A 13,429-nucleotide genomic window follows, 5' to 3' on the forward strand; every position below is an offset into this window, starting at 1 on the left:
CCCATATGGTCCGCTCGAGTAAAAAAATCTACCTGACATGCCATTGGTGTTCAAAAAGTACCCAAACAGTGCATCTTGTGGTAAAATGTCTACTTGAAATTATGTGACATAGAGTAATGGTGTGATTCTGCGTACCTTTTGTTACACGAATTTACCAATTTTACGCCAATTACTCTGGGGTAATTAAAATTCTTCTCAGGCCTACTCTGTAGGTGCAATTAAAAAGCAACTGCAACGTGTGTGCTTGAATTTCTGACCATACAAAATGGAGACCTGACTGTTAATCCTGGCTTCGGCAGTTGACCTGTATATTGTTTGATTTAGGCTTATAACTTTACTGCTCTATTAATAGTTTTCTCTGTAAAGCACTTGCTGTGTGCCTGCTACAATAAAAGATGTTCTTTTAAAAGTATATGAATGTATTTCCTTATGTTGTAAGTAAAAAAGGAAAGGTCAAACCGCGTGTACAATGTACTGACGCCATTACATCTGTACTGAAACTTGCTATCGAGCCTTGGTTTCCGTGATGTGGCCTCATGTCTGGTAGACTTACACTGTGTACTGACAAGCGTTGCTGTATGTCCAGGGCTTGATGTTTAAAATGCTCCTGTGTTTAGAAAAACCTCTCTGTAAAGTGCTGTTCATTGTACATCTGATGTTTTTAAATTTGAATAATAATGTTCTCCGTCACGTGCTGCCCTCCGCACATCCCCTCATGGTTGCGGTGCCCCTGCTACAACAAAAATGTTCGTTGTGCAGCACTGCACTGCTCCTACCCGGCAGGCCCTCTGCATATGAAATACCTAAAGTGAATAAGTGCTGCACTTGACCTGTCCGGCCGTCCTTTCGTCTCAAAGCCTCGCCGGGGTCAGCCCACCCTGCATGGTACCCTCCCTCCCGTCCTGTCCACGTGACCTTGGCCCTGACCCCTGCGCGCAGCGTCGCTGGCTAATTGTGCCTCTCCTCTTGCCCCCGCAGGCTCTGCTGTTTTTAGCCAGCGTGGCCGGCCTCTGCCTCGCCGTCAGCCTCATCCTCATCTGTGTGTACTTAATCCGGTTTTGCTGCTGTAGCCCCGAGGAAGAGGAGGATTCCAAGAGCCAGCGCGTGTGCTGCGTGACGTGGAGCTGTGTGGCAGCTGTCATCATCTGCTGGTGAGCATCCCTGGACCACTCTGCCGGGAGGGCTGGGGGAGGGGGTATTCGGAGGGAGGAGGCTAGTTGGGTCATCTGGGATAAAATGTGCTAGCCGCAAAGGGTGTCCAACGCTGGTCCAGGGGGTCTGGATTGGAAGGTATTCAGGAAAACCACGGACTCTGTATATAATGTACATTTAGAATCTTTGTAGGTGAATTGACCTAAAGAGGCTATTCTGAAAGCCCGGACCGACGTTGGACACCCCTGTCTTTGTAACATATTAGGTTCAAGGTAGCCCACTATACTTTTTAGATGTGTTTTATGGGCCCTCCCACGTACTTGCCCTCATCAAAAAAGTGAGTAGAGGCTCTATTTGACTGTGGGAAATTTGAAAGCCAGCGTTTTATATTCAAAACAGCACAGTTATGGGTGAGCTCTGTACACTAAATAATAATAACTTTATGTTTATACAGCACTTCATTCTGCTTGCCACTCCTAAACCACGTACTGTGCTACTGTTACCAAATTAGTCTCACTGGTGCAGACTGTCAGTTTAAATGGCGCACGACGCCCCTTGAGCTAAGGGTGATCGCCAAGAACGCTCCAACCCATCCCGACCCACGCCCAGCTCTTTCGCTCAGCCTAGGGTGACGCCTCGCTCAGCCTAGGGTGACGCCTCGCTCCTGGTCATCGCACTATCTCCACTCCCGAACTTTTCACCTACAAATAATTGGCTTCAGGTGTATTGTTCTCATTATTTATAGCGAAGCAGAACATGAATACAGCTCCCAGAATGCATTAGGCTATCACACAAAAGTGCAGGACTGAAGACATGTCATTAATGACCTGGATGGAGGTGGTCACCCTAACTCAACCCGACCTGTAATCCTCACCCCAGCAGCATTTTCCTCCATATGTTTGCCGCCCAGTGCAGGTGAGAGCGGGTGGGTGGCAGCCAACGGATGAAACGTTCTGGGGGGAGGAGGGGTCTGGCGGCCAACAGATGACTGGTTCTCGGTTGTGGGGGTGTGGTGCCAGTCGACAGACACGATTTGCTCACCACCGCCACCCCCAAAAACAGTGGCACTGGGCGGACTGGGACCGTACAGGGGGCGGGGGTCTGGCAGCCGACAGATGACTTGTTCTCGGGGGTTGGGGGTGTGGTGATAGTAACAGACACAACTTACTCACCTCTGCCGCCCCCAAAAACAGTGCTTCCCTGGGTGGACCGCCCCTTCACCCCCTCATAGCTACGCCACTGGTTGTAAACCATCGCAAGTAATTGTGCATCTCCACTCTGTACAGGCCTCATTTATTTGTGGCTTGGTTTGTGCCATAATACAAGGTGACCCATGATGAATTCTCACTTGACATAGATTGATGAAGCAGAAAAAGGCCTCATTCTACCTCACTTTGTCATTCACTTACTGCTGCAACAGCTTGGAAGCCTTCAGCTCCGACCAGTGTCCGCAAAAGTGGGAAATTAATAACAGTGGTGGGGGCATTAACAGCTATTAATGCCCCCTGCAAGGGAAAATAATGTTTATGTAGAGCAAGTCAATAAACCTACGATCTGGAAGATGTTTATGTGATTCCGCCGTGTGGCAAACATCGACTCTGAGCCATGTTTGCAACACGGCCATAGCTGCCAAATTTGCCAAGTCAATGGGTGACTAGTTAGGCTAGTACCGTTTTTTCTTATAATTCGAAACTTCTAGTCTTATTTAACACAGTCTAAAACCAGAACTGCAAGTCCCAGCATTCTAAGAAAAAGTGGGAGTGGCCTAACTAGTCACGCATATATCTGGCAAACTTGGCATCTGTGCACAGCACATTTTTTGTTTGCATTAAAGAGGCTGAAGAAAGAAAGCAGTGAGTTCGATTGAAAGGCTTTGTGATAATCGGAACAGGAATGTGTAATCCCCCATCTACCAGGACCAATCTCTGGATAAAGCAGGTTTACACTATTCGCCGCCTCTCAGTACTATTAACAGCAACCGGAAGCCCTGAAAAAGCACCGGCTTCTCAAAAATAGAGGAACATAAGCGCATGATTTGGAAACAAGATGCTTCCTGTAGAGCTAAAGTGAATGACCCAGTCCTAGCCGCAGACAGCTGTGTCACAGCACTCTGAAAGAGAGAGAGCAGGAGGGACTGTGCAATGGGCTGGGATTCCCCACTCCCAGAGTTACTGTTACCAGTCACTCTAGGTGCAAGGAAAAACCTGCATGTTACTGGCTGCGCCCTGACCCCTCTGAGGTATGAGAAATTACCAAGGAACCAATAATTCCAGGCAATGTATCATTTTGGCTGAGTTTTCAACCCAGAGATTGTGGCTGCTTCCAGCCAATCATTCAGATAGAAAGTCGACAGATCTGGGATGTTTCAGCAGGTCTCACATAATCCCTACGCGTCCAGTGATTGCTTTTCCCAGTACTATCAGAATTACGGGCCTGATTATAATGGCGGTCGGACTTTCACCAGACCGCCATCCTATCGGGGATGGGACCGCTCGACTAGCTGTCGCGGTCACACCATAGGGATTACAATGCGACTTCCTTCGAGGCAGTTGCAATGTGTATGTTGTGTATTGCGGCGTGTGTTGTACAGTACAGACAATACATATTTTGCACATCCCTGTACTATGTGGCAGGCACCACGACCCAAGGCTGAGATCAAGCGGGCCCCACTAGGGCCCCCCCAATGTCCATTTCTGCCTGCCTTTTCATGGTGGGTTAACCAACATGAAACGGCCGACGAAAAGAGACATTGTAATTCCTACAGCAGTGCTGAGCAGGCACCGCCACTGTTGTAGGGATACAGTTGTTGAGCCCGTCGGATCCGTGGCGGTTGGTCTCTCCGACAACCTACAATCCACCCGCCATTGTAATGTGGCGGGCAGTCAGGCGGTGTCCGATGGCGGTGGGACTGCCACAGACGGCCTGACGATGGCGGCCCCACCGCCATCATAATGAAGCCCTATGTGTCTACTCGTAATGATATCCTATGTAGGAGATTTAGCCTGTATTGTTGTACGTACAGTTGCTGGCCTTTTGTAGAGCACCTCTGTTTGAAATGTTGTTAGTTAAAGTCTAACACCCACATCTACTCAAGGAGTGATATAGGATGGCATGCATGTCAACGGCCAACTGAACCCTGTAAATAAATACTGAAGATGTGCAAGGGTCGGGGCTCTTGAGATATTCTGTGATACAGGCCAGATTCTCTAGAGTTGAAAGTAAAAACCTCATGAGTCCTTAGACAGAGAAGTCTTTACATTTTTCAGTGTCCAGAGAGAAGAGATTCTTCTCAATACATGATTGTAAGGATGTCACTCGAAGAGGGCCTAACTTGCGCGATTAGCTGTAGCATAATTAAGCCAATTTACAGCAAAATCTCGTGAGGAGCGTTTACCCAGCCTTTAGCGCTATCTTCTTAGGGCAAAATGCTTCCTTGTGTCCAAAATGACCTCAGGATCCCTTTTGTGCTGAAAAAATAGCACTCTATGCAATAGGACACAATCAACAGCAGCAGCTCGGGCTCACTAACTTTGTAGTTCCTGTGCTCCTGCCGTAGGATTTTTCCGCCAAATTACTCATAATTACACAAACGGGTGATGTACTTGTTTTTGATCATTGTGCGCTGATTAACCTAAGCCAAGGTTAAAGCTCAGAAGTGGCCGCAGCTGTCTATTGATGTCTGTCAGCAAAGTATAAAGTTCTTTGCTGGTCGAGTCATATGGATGGAGGCAGCATGAATTCTCTCGTGCGGGTCCATGTCAGGTGGCAAGAGCAGCCTGCTCCGGCTATCAAGGCTTGCTATCAGGCGCAGCCTGCTCCGGCTATCAACGCTTGCTATCAGGTGCAGCATGCTCGGGCTAATAGTGGCCACCACCAAAGGCGACATGCAATGCAGGTCACCTTTCAATGTTATAGTCAACATAGCATGTTCTGACTATCACTGGTCAGAAGCATCATGCTCTGGGTGTCACTGGTCACAATCAGAGGCACATGTTTGGTTATTATTGGTCACTGTCAGAGGCAGCATGACTCAGGTGTCCCTGTCACTGTAAAGTTATCAGAGGAAGGTTTCCCCACTATCACTGGTCACTGCTGACTGGTCAGAGGCACCCTGAAAAGGCAATCACTGGTCATATCAGAGACAGCCTCCATCGCTATCACAGATTACTGTTAGGCACAGCATGTTCTAGCTACCACTGGTCACTATCCAATGGTCAGATTCAGCATACTCTTGATATGCAGCACTCCGGTGTTGTCTTTAATCAACCTGTCATTATCCTCAGGTGTAGTGCCTACTAGGTGGAAGCAGGCCATAGTCACACCCATATTGAAGAAGGCTACCCTCGATCCTCTCAAACCTGAGAACTACCGCCCGATCTCCTTGCTTCCCTGGGCCACAAAAGTTGCTGAGGCCCATGTGAACGGTATCCTGGCAGACCATCTTACCAGAGCTAACATCTTAGACCCAACTCAGAATGGGTTCCGTGTGGGCCACAGCACGGAGACGGCCCTACTTTCCATGGTCGAACATCTGCGATCTGTGCTTGATGCGGGTCGGACAGCGGCACTATTATTATTAGATCTGAGTGCCGCGTTCGACACTGTATCGCACAGGATCTTACTTCAGCGACTGGAGGAAGTAGGAGTCAAGGGTTCTGCCCTATGCTGGTTTCGATCCTTTCTTACGGACAGGTCGTTCCAGGTTGCGATTCCACCTGGCAAGTCTAAACCGTACCCGTTGTCTCTGGGGGTCCCACAGGGGTCTTCGTTGAGCCCCAGTCTTTTTAATCTTTACGTGAGACTGCTGGCTGCGGTCGTCAGGCAATGGGGCCTGACGATGGTCTCATATGCTGATGACACGCAGCTGGCGGTCACGTTGAGTGGGGACTCTGATGTGGAGGCCCTCAGGTTCCGGGACGGCTTACGGGCAGTGGCCAATTGGATGAACTCTAACTGTTTCCAGTTGAACACCAAGAAGACAGAGGTCATGGTGGTAGGCAAGCAAGTGGGGTTGTGGGGCGACGACTGGTGGCCTTCTGAACTGGGTGTGACCCCCTTCTCCGGTATCGGAGATAAAAAATCTTGGGGTTTGGCTTGATCCAACACTTAGTTTTATCTGCCACACCAGGAGGGTGGCGGCCTCTTGCTATGGCGTTATTAGAGGACTAAGGCCTATAATGAGATTCTTTGATGCCCCCACCAGACAGCTGGTGGTTCAGGCATCAGTACTGTCTCGACTGGACTACGCCAGCTCGCTCTTGGCCGGGATGAATCAGGCTGAACTCATTTGGCTGCAGCGAGTTCAAAACGCTGCGGCCAGAATAGTGGTAGGTTTGCCTAGACGGTGCTCGGTCTCCAAGACGACGCACTCGCTTCATTGGCTCCCTGTAACTCAGAGGATTAAATTCAAGGTTCTCTGCCTGGCATTTAAAATCCTCAAAGGTATGTCTCCCCAAATTCTGGCGAATCTTCTAATTCCCTATGTCCCTTTGCGGACTCTGAGATCTTTGGGCCAGAACTTGGCAGTGGTTCCACGCTTCAGGCTGAGTAGAACTGGCGGCCGCTCCTTTCGAGTACTGGCAGCGAAGTGGTGGAACCTCCTCACTTCTGAGACTTGGGCAATTGATGACCTTCTCCAGTTTAGACGCGCTATCAAAACCTTATTGTTTGTCTAAATTTAGGTTCTTCTCTGCGCCAGACTGATGTTGTGTTGTGTTTGCCTTCTCATAGCGCCAGGACGCCCCTTTGCTGGGGCAGCTGTTGCGCTGTACAAATAATAATAACATAACATAACATAACATAACATATCTCGGGTTACTGTGAAAGCAGCATTCTCTGGCTATCACTATTGACTACCAGGTCATCAGACCAGAATGCTACATCTATCGCTGGTCACTGACAGGTGGTCAGTGATAGTATGCTGTGATTATCACTGGTCTCTGCCAGGAGGTCAGCGGTAGCTTGCTGTGACTAGCGCTGGTCTCTGTCTGGTGGTCAGCAGTAGTGTGCTGTGACTAGTACAGGTCTCTGCCAGGTGGTCAGCAGTAGTGTGCTGTGACTAGTACAGGTCTCTGCCAGGTGGTCAGCAGTAGTGTGCTGTGACTAGTACAGGTCTCTGCCAGGTGGTCAGCGGTAGCTTGCTGTGACTAGCACAGGTCTCTGCCAGGTGGTCAGCAGTAGTGTACTGTGACTAGTACAGTTCTCTGCCAGGTGGTCAGCAGTAATGTGCTGTGACTAGCGCTGGTCTTTGTCAGACGGTCAGCTGTAGCGTGCTGTGACTAGCGCTGGTCTCTGTCAAGTGATCAGCAGTAGTGTGCTGTGATTAGCACTAGTCTCTGTCAGGTGGTCAGCGGTAGCATGCTGTGACTATCATTAGTCTCTGTCAGGGGGTCAGTGGTAGCTTGCTTCTGTCAAGTGATAAGTGGTAGCGTGCTGTGACTAGCACTAGTCTCTATCAGGTGGTCAGCAGCAACATGCTGTGACTAGCACAGGTCTCTGCCATGTGGTCAGCAGTAGTGTGCTGTGACTATCACTGGTCTCTTTCAGGTGGTCAGCTGTAGCGTGCTGTGACTAGCACTGGTCTCTGTCAGGTGGTCAGCTGTAGTGTGCTGTGACTAGCACTGGTCTCTGTCAGGTGGTCAGCCGGAGCGTGCTGTGACTAGCACTGGTCTCTTTCAGGTGGTCAGCTGTAGCGTGCTGTGACTAGCACTGGTCTCTGTCAGGTGGTCAGCTGTAGCGTGCTGTGACTAGCACTGGTGTCTGTCAGGTGGTCAGCAGCAACATGCTGTGACTAGCACAGGTCTCTGCCAGGTGGTCAGCAGTAGTGTGCTGTGACTAGCACTGGTCTCTTTCAGGTGGTCAGCTGTAGCGTGCTGTGACTAGCACTGGTCTCTGTCAGGTGGTCAGCTGTAGCGTGCTGTGACTAGCACTGGTCTCTGTCAGGTGGTCAGCGGCAGTGTGCTGTGACTAGCACTGGTCTCTGTCAGGTGGTCAGTAGCAGCGTGCTGTGACTGTCACTGGTCTATCAGGTGGTCAGCAGTGGCATTCTGTGACTATCATTGGTCTCTGTCAGGTGGTCAACAGTGGCATTCTGTGACTATCATTGGTCTCTCTCAGGTGGTCAGCTGTAGTGTGCTGTGACTAGCGCTGGTCTCTGTCAGGTGGTCAGCGGCAGCGTGCTGTGACTAGCGCTGGTCTCTGTCACTTCTTTGGCCACGCCCACCTGGGCTGTTATTTAGGAGCTGACTACAAGCTCGCTCTCATTGGACTACTCCCCTGCACTCCGCGGGAGCCTTTAGGAAAACTTGCTTTTTAATCACTTCACTACCTAGTCTAGCGCTAGCTTCCGCTTTTTAAAACCTTCTCCTTACCGCCTGCCGCCGTCAGCGGACGCTCCCCGGCCACGCCCACTTTTCTGGCCACGCCCACTTGGGCTGTTATTTAGGAGCTGACTACAAGCTCGCTCTCATTGGACTACTCCCCTGCACTCCGCGGGAGCCTTTAGGAAAACTTGCTTTTTTAACCATACCACTACCTAGTTTAGGTAAGCAGCATTCTCTGGCTATCACTATTGACTACCAGGTCATCAGACCAGAATGCTACATCTATCGCTGGTCACTGACAGGTGGTCAGTGATAGTATGCTGTGATTATCACTGGTCTCTGCCAGGTGGTCAGCGGTAGCTTGCTGTGACTAGCGCTGGTCTCTGTCTGGTGGTCAGCAGTAGTGTGCTGTGACTAGTACAGGTCTCTGCCAGGTGGTCAGCAGTAGTGTGCTGTGACTAGTACAGGTCTCTGCCAGGTGGTCAGCAGTAGTGTGCTGTGACTAGTACAGGTCTCTGCCAGGTGGTCAGCGGTAGCTTGCTGTGACTAGCACAGGTCTCTGCCAGGTGGTCAGCAGTAGTGTACTGTGACTAGTACAGGTCTCTGCCAGGTGGTCAGCAGTAATGTGCTGTGACTAGCGCTGGTCTTTGTCAGACGGTCAGCTGTAGCGTGCTGTGACTAGCGCTGGTCTCTGTCAAGTGATCAGCAGTAGTGTGCTGTGATTAGCACTAGTCTCTGTCAGGTGGTCAGCGGTAGCATGCTGTGACTATCATTAGTCTCTGTCAGGGGGTCAGTGATAGCTTGCTTCTGTCAAGTGATAAGTGGTAGCGTGCTGTGACTAGCACTAGTCTCTATCAGGTGGTCAGCAGCAACATGCTGTGACTAGCACAGGTCTCTGCCATGTGGTCAGCAGTAGTGTGCTGTGACTATCACTGGTCTCTTTCAGGTGGTCAGCTGTAGCGTGCTGTGACTAGCACTGGTCTCTGTCAGGTGGTCAGCTGTAGTGTGCTGTGACTAGCACTGGTCTCTGTCAGGTGGTCAGCCGGAGCGTGCTGTGACTAGCACTGGTCTCTTTCAGGTGGTCAGCTGTAGCGTGCTGTGACTAGCACTGGTCTCTGTCAGGTGGTCAGCTGTAGCGTGCTGTGACTAGCACTGGTGTCTGTCAGGTGGTCAGCAGCAACATGCTGTGACTAGCACAGGTCTCTGCCAGGTGGTCAGCAGTAGTGTGCTGTGACTAGCACTGGTCTCTTTCAGGTGGTCAGCTGTAGCGTGCTGTGACTAGCACTGGTCTCTGTCAGGTGGTCAGCTGTAGCGTGCTGTGACTAGCACTGGTCTCTGTCAGGTGGTCAGCGGCAGTGTGCTGTGACTAGCACTGGTCTCTGTCAGGTGGTCAGTAGCAGCGTGCTGTGACTGTCACTGGTCTATCAGGTGGTCAGCAGTGGCATTCTGTGACTATCATTGGTCTCTGTCAGGTGGTCAACAGTGGCATTCTGTGACTATCATTGGTCTCTCTCAGGTGGTCAGCTGTAGTGTGCTGTGACTAGCGCTGGTCTCTGTCAGGTGGTCAGCGGCAGCGTGCTGTGACTAGCGCTGGTCTCTGTCAGGTGGTCAGCAGTGGCATTCTGTGACTAGCGCTGGTCTCTGTCAGGTGGTCAGCGGTAGCGTGCTGTGACTAGCGCTGGTCTCTGTCAGGTGGTCAGCGGCAGTGTGCTGTGACTAGCACTGGTCTGACAGGTGATCAGCGGTAGCATGCATTGACTCCCAACTGGTGTCTGTCAGGTGGTCAGCAGTAGTTTGCTGTGACTAGCACAGGTCCATGCCAGGTGGTCAGCAGTAGTGTGCTGTGACTAGCGCTGGTTTCTGTCAGGTGGTCAGCGGCAGCGTGCTGGCACTGTCACTGGTCTCTGTCAGGTGATTAGCAGTTGCATGCATTGACTCTCAACTGGTCTATGTCAGGTGGTCAGTGGTGCATTGACTCCCAACTGGTGTCTGTCAGGTGGTCAGCAGTAGTTTGCTGTGACTAGCACTGGTCTCTGTCAGGTGGTCAGTAGCAGCGTGCTGTGACTGTCACTGGTCTATCAGGTGGTCAGCAGTGGCATTCTGTGACTATCATTGGTCTCTGTCAGGTGGTCAACAGTGGCATTCTGTGACTATCATTGGTCTCTCTCAGGTGGTCAGCTGTAGTGTGCTGTGACTAGCGCTGGTCTCTGTCAGGTGGTCAGCGGCAGCGTGCTGTGACTAGCGCTGGTCTCTGTCACTTCTTTGGCCACGCCCACCTGGGCTGTTATTTAGGAGCTGACTACAAGCTCGCTCTCATTGGACTACTCCCCTGCACTCCGCGGGAGCCTTTAGGAAAACTTGCTTTTTAATCACTTCACTACCTAGTCTAGCGCTAGCTTCCGCTTTTTAAAACCTTCTCCTTACCGCCTGCCGCCGTCAGCGGACGCTCCCCGGCCACGCCCACTTTTCTGGCCACGCCCACTTGGGCTGTTATTTAGGAGCTGACTACAAGCTCGCTCTCATTGGACTACTCCCCTGCACTCCGCGGGAGCCTTTAGGAAAACTTGCTTTTTTAACCATACCACTACCTAGTTTAGCGCTTGCTCGCGCTTTTTAAAACCATTTCCTTACCTCGAACTCAGGGACCTCTCCCTGACCCTGCCTTCCCGCGCAGCCGAGCTTGACGCTGCCGCGGCCTGACAACCACCCGCCTGCCGCCTTCAGCGGACGCTCCCCCGGCCACGCCCACTTCTTTGGCCACGCCCTTTAGCTGTCCCATAAATCATGTGCCTCTACCGTTCGCGCCCGTCCACGACGTGCCGGGACCAGGGGCCTCAGACCCTGCCCTTCCTTTGGTGTACTCCTCTGCCCAATTATGTTCCTTTTCTGCTTCTGCTCCCCTTTCCCCCTCTGTAGTCCAACACCTATCCTCGCACGGTATTTACGCTCCCCTTTGTTCTCGCCCCGTCTCTCCTACTCCTTCTTCCTCTATTTCTCCCACGCCTTCTGATACTGGCCCCATTTCCGGCTTTCCTGCCGCCTCTGCTATCCTTCTCAACACTCGCTCTGCTGTTAAAAATCAAACTGCCCTTTTCAACCTTTTGGACACTGATTCCCCTGATTTTCTTTTTCTCACCGAAACTTGGTTCTCCTCTGATTCACTCCCGGATCTCCTTGCTATTCTCCCTAGCACCCACTATGCCCTTCGTGCTGACCGCCCTGATGGTAAAACTGGAGGTGGTGCGGCGATGATAGTTCGCTCCTCGATGAAATTCCAGCTTCTTCCGCACCCTTGCATACCCAGTGTTGACTTTCTGGTGGCCCGCTCTTTTAACCTCCCGGTACCCCTTACGGTGGTACTTATGTACCGCCCCCCTCAAAGCATGCCATCATTTGTGTCTACCTTGCAGGACCTCTTGGCCACCTTGGCGGTAAATAATTCCTCGCTACTCCTGCTCGGCGACTTCAATTTCTGGCCGGGTGACCCGAGAGAGGACTCCTGCTCTAAAGACTTCTCTGCCACACTTCGGTGTCTCAATTTCTTACCTCACGTCTTGGTCCCTACCCACACCCATGGTCACATCCTGGACCAAATCTGGTCCCTACGCTGTAACCTCTCGGCCACCTCCATTCTCCCCTGTGTCTGGTCGGATCACTCCATGATCTCCTTCTCTATCCACTTGGGCCAAGCCGAGAAAGCCTCCCTGCCAAAAAACATCTTGGCCCGGAGTTGGAACAAGACTGACCTTAACGATCTTTCTTCCCTATTGTCTTCATCGGCTCCTACCCTGACCAACCCGTCTGTGGAAAGTCAGGCGGATGCCATTAACATCTGGCTCTCTGCTGCTTATGACCAGGTCGCCCCACTTAAAAAGATTAAATCAGCTCGTCTACACGACGCCCACAAGTGGTTCTCTAGCGACCTTAAATCCCTGAAATTAGAACTCAGACGCTCGGAGCGCCGTTGGCGCCGCAACTACTGTCCTACCCTCCGCCTCAAATATAAAGCCCTCCTCAACAACTATAAAAAAGCCATCTTAGTGGCCAAATCTAAATACTTTACTGAGTGAGTGGCCCTTTCGGCCAACAAATCTCGCGAGATCTTCTCACTGGTTCATAGTCTTGCCACCTCTGACCGCGCATGTCTCTCCCCTGCCCCCTCTCAATCTCTCTGTTACTCTTTGAATGATTATTTCATCAACAAAATCATCACTATCAAGGCCAATATTCCTATTGTGCCTCAACCTGATCTGCCGGATCATTTTCACCCGTCCCCCTCTGCTTTGGATCATTTTGAACCAATTTCATCTGATCTCTTCCTTGACCTGCTTGTCAAGGTCAAGTCCGGCTCCCCTGCGGACTGTGCTCCTGCAAGGATCCTCAGAACTCTCTACACTAGTTGCCCTATCCCTCCTCTTACTCTTCTCAACTCTTCCCTGGCTTCGGGCTGTGTTCCCTCTACCTTTAAATCTGCTATTGTTTTTCCTATCTTGAAGAAAGCCGGTCTGGACCCCTCTCTTCCATCGAACTTCAGGCCGATCTCTCTTCTTCCCTATTTAGGGAAGATTCTCAAAAGCTACGTAACATCCTGCCTTTCCTCCTACATTGAAGCGAACAATCTCCTGGCCTCCCATCAGGCTGGCTTTCGTCCCGGCCACTCCACTGAGGGGGTGGTCCTCGCAGTCCTGGATGAACTTAAGGGGAAGGCCGACAGCAACCTCCCCCAGGCCTTGGTCCTTTTGGATCTGTCCGCTGCGTTTGATACGGTCGACCATGCCATCCTTCTCGACCGGGTCAGCGCAGCGGGCATCCAAGGCACTGCCTTCTCCTGGATCGCGTCCTTTCTTCAAGGCAGATCACAGGCAGTCCACCTTTCTGACTTCTCTGCCCCTTCACTTCCTGTCACTTGTGGGGTCCCTCAAGGTTCTTCCCTTTCTCCCCTTCTCTTCAACCTT

The 13,429-nt window shown here is 51.2% G+C and overlaps 1 protein-coding gene across 3 annotated transcripts in view; it reads left to right on the forward strand.

Annotated features, from left to right (window-relative positions):
- Positions 1–13,429, forward strand: part of TTYH1 (tweety family member 1) — a 271,334-nt gene that overhangs the window by 50,420 nt on the left and 207,485 nt on the right. For all 3 annotated transcript variants that reach the window (XM_078655064.1, XM_078655065.1, XM_078655063.1), the window contains exon 2: positions 979–1,151. In XM_078655064.1, the coding sequence (XP_078511190.1) occupies positions 979–1,151 (173 nt within the window). The remainder of the gene's footprint in view (positions 1–978; positions 1,152–13,429) is intronic.

This window comes from Lissotriton helveticus, chromosome 7 (assembly GCF_964261635.1).
Source record: "Lissotriton helveticus chromosome 7, aLisHel1.1, whole genome shotgun sequence".
Lineage (NCBI taxonomy): Eukaryota > Metazoa > Chordata > Amphibia > Caudata > Salamandridae > Lissotriton > Lissotriton helveticus.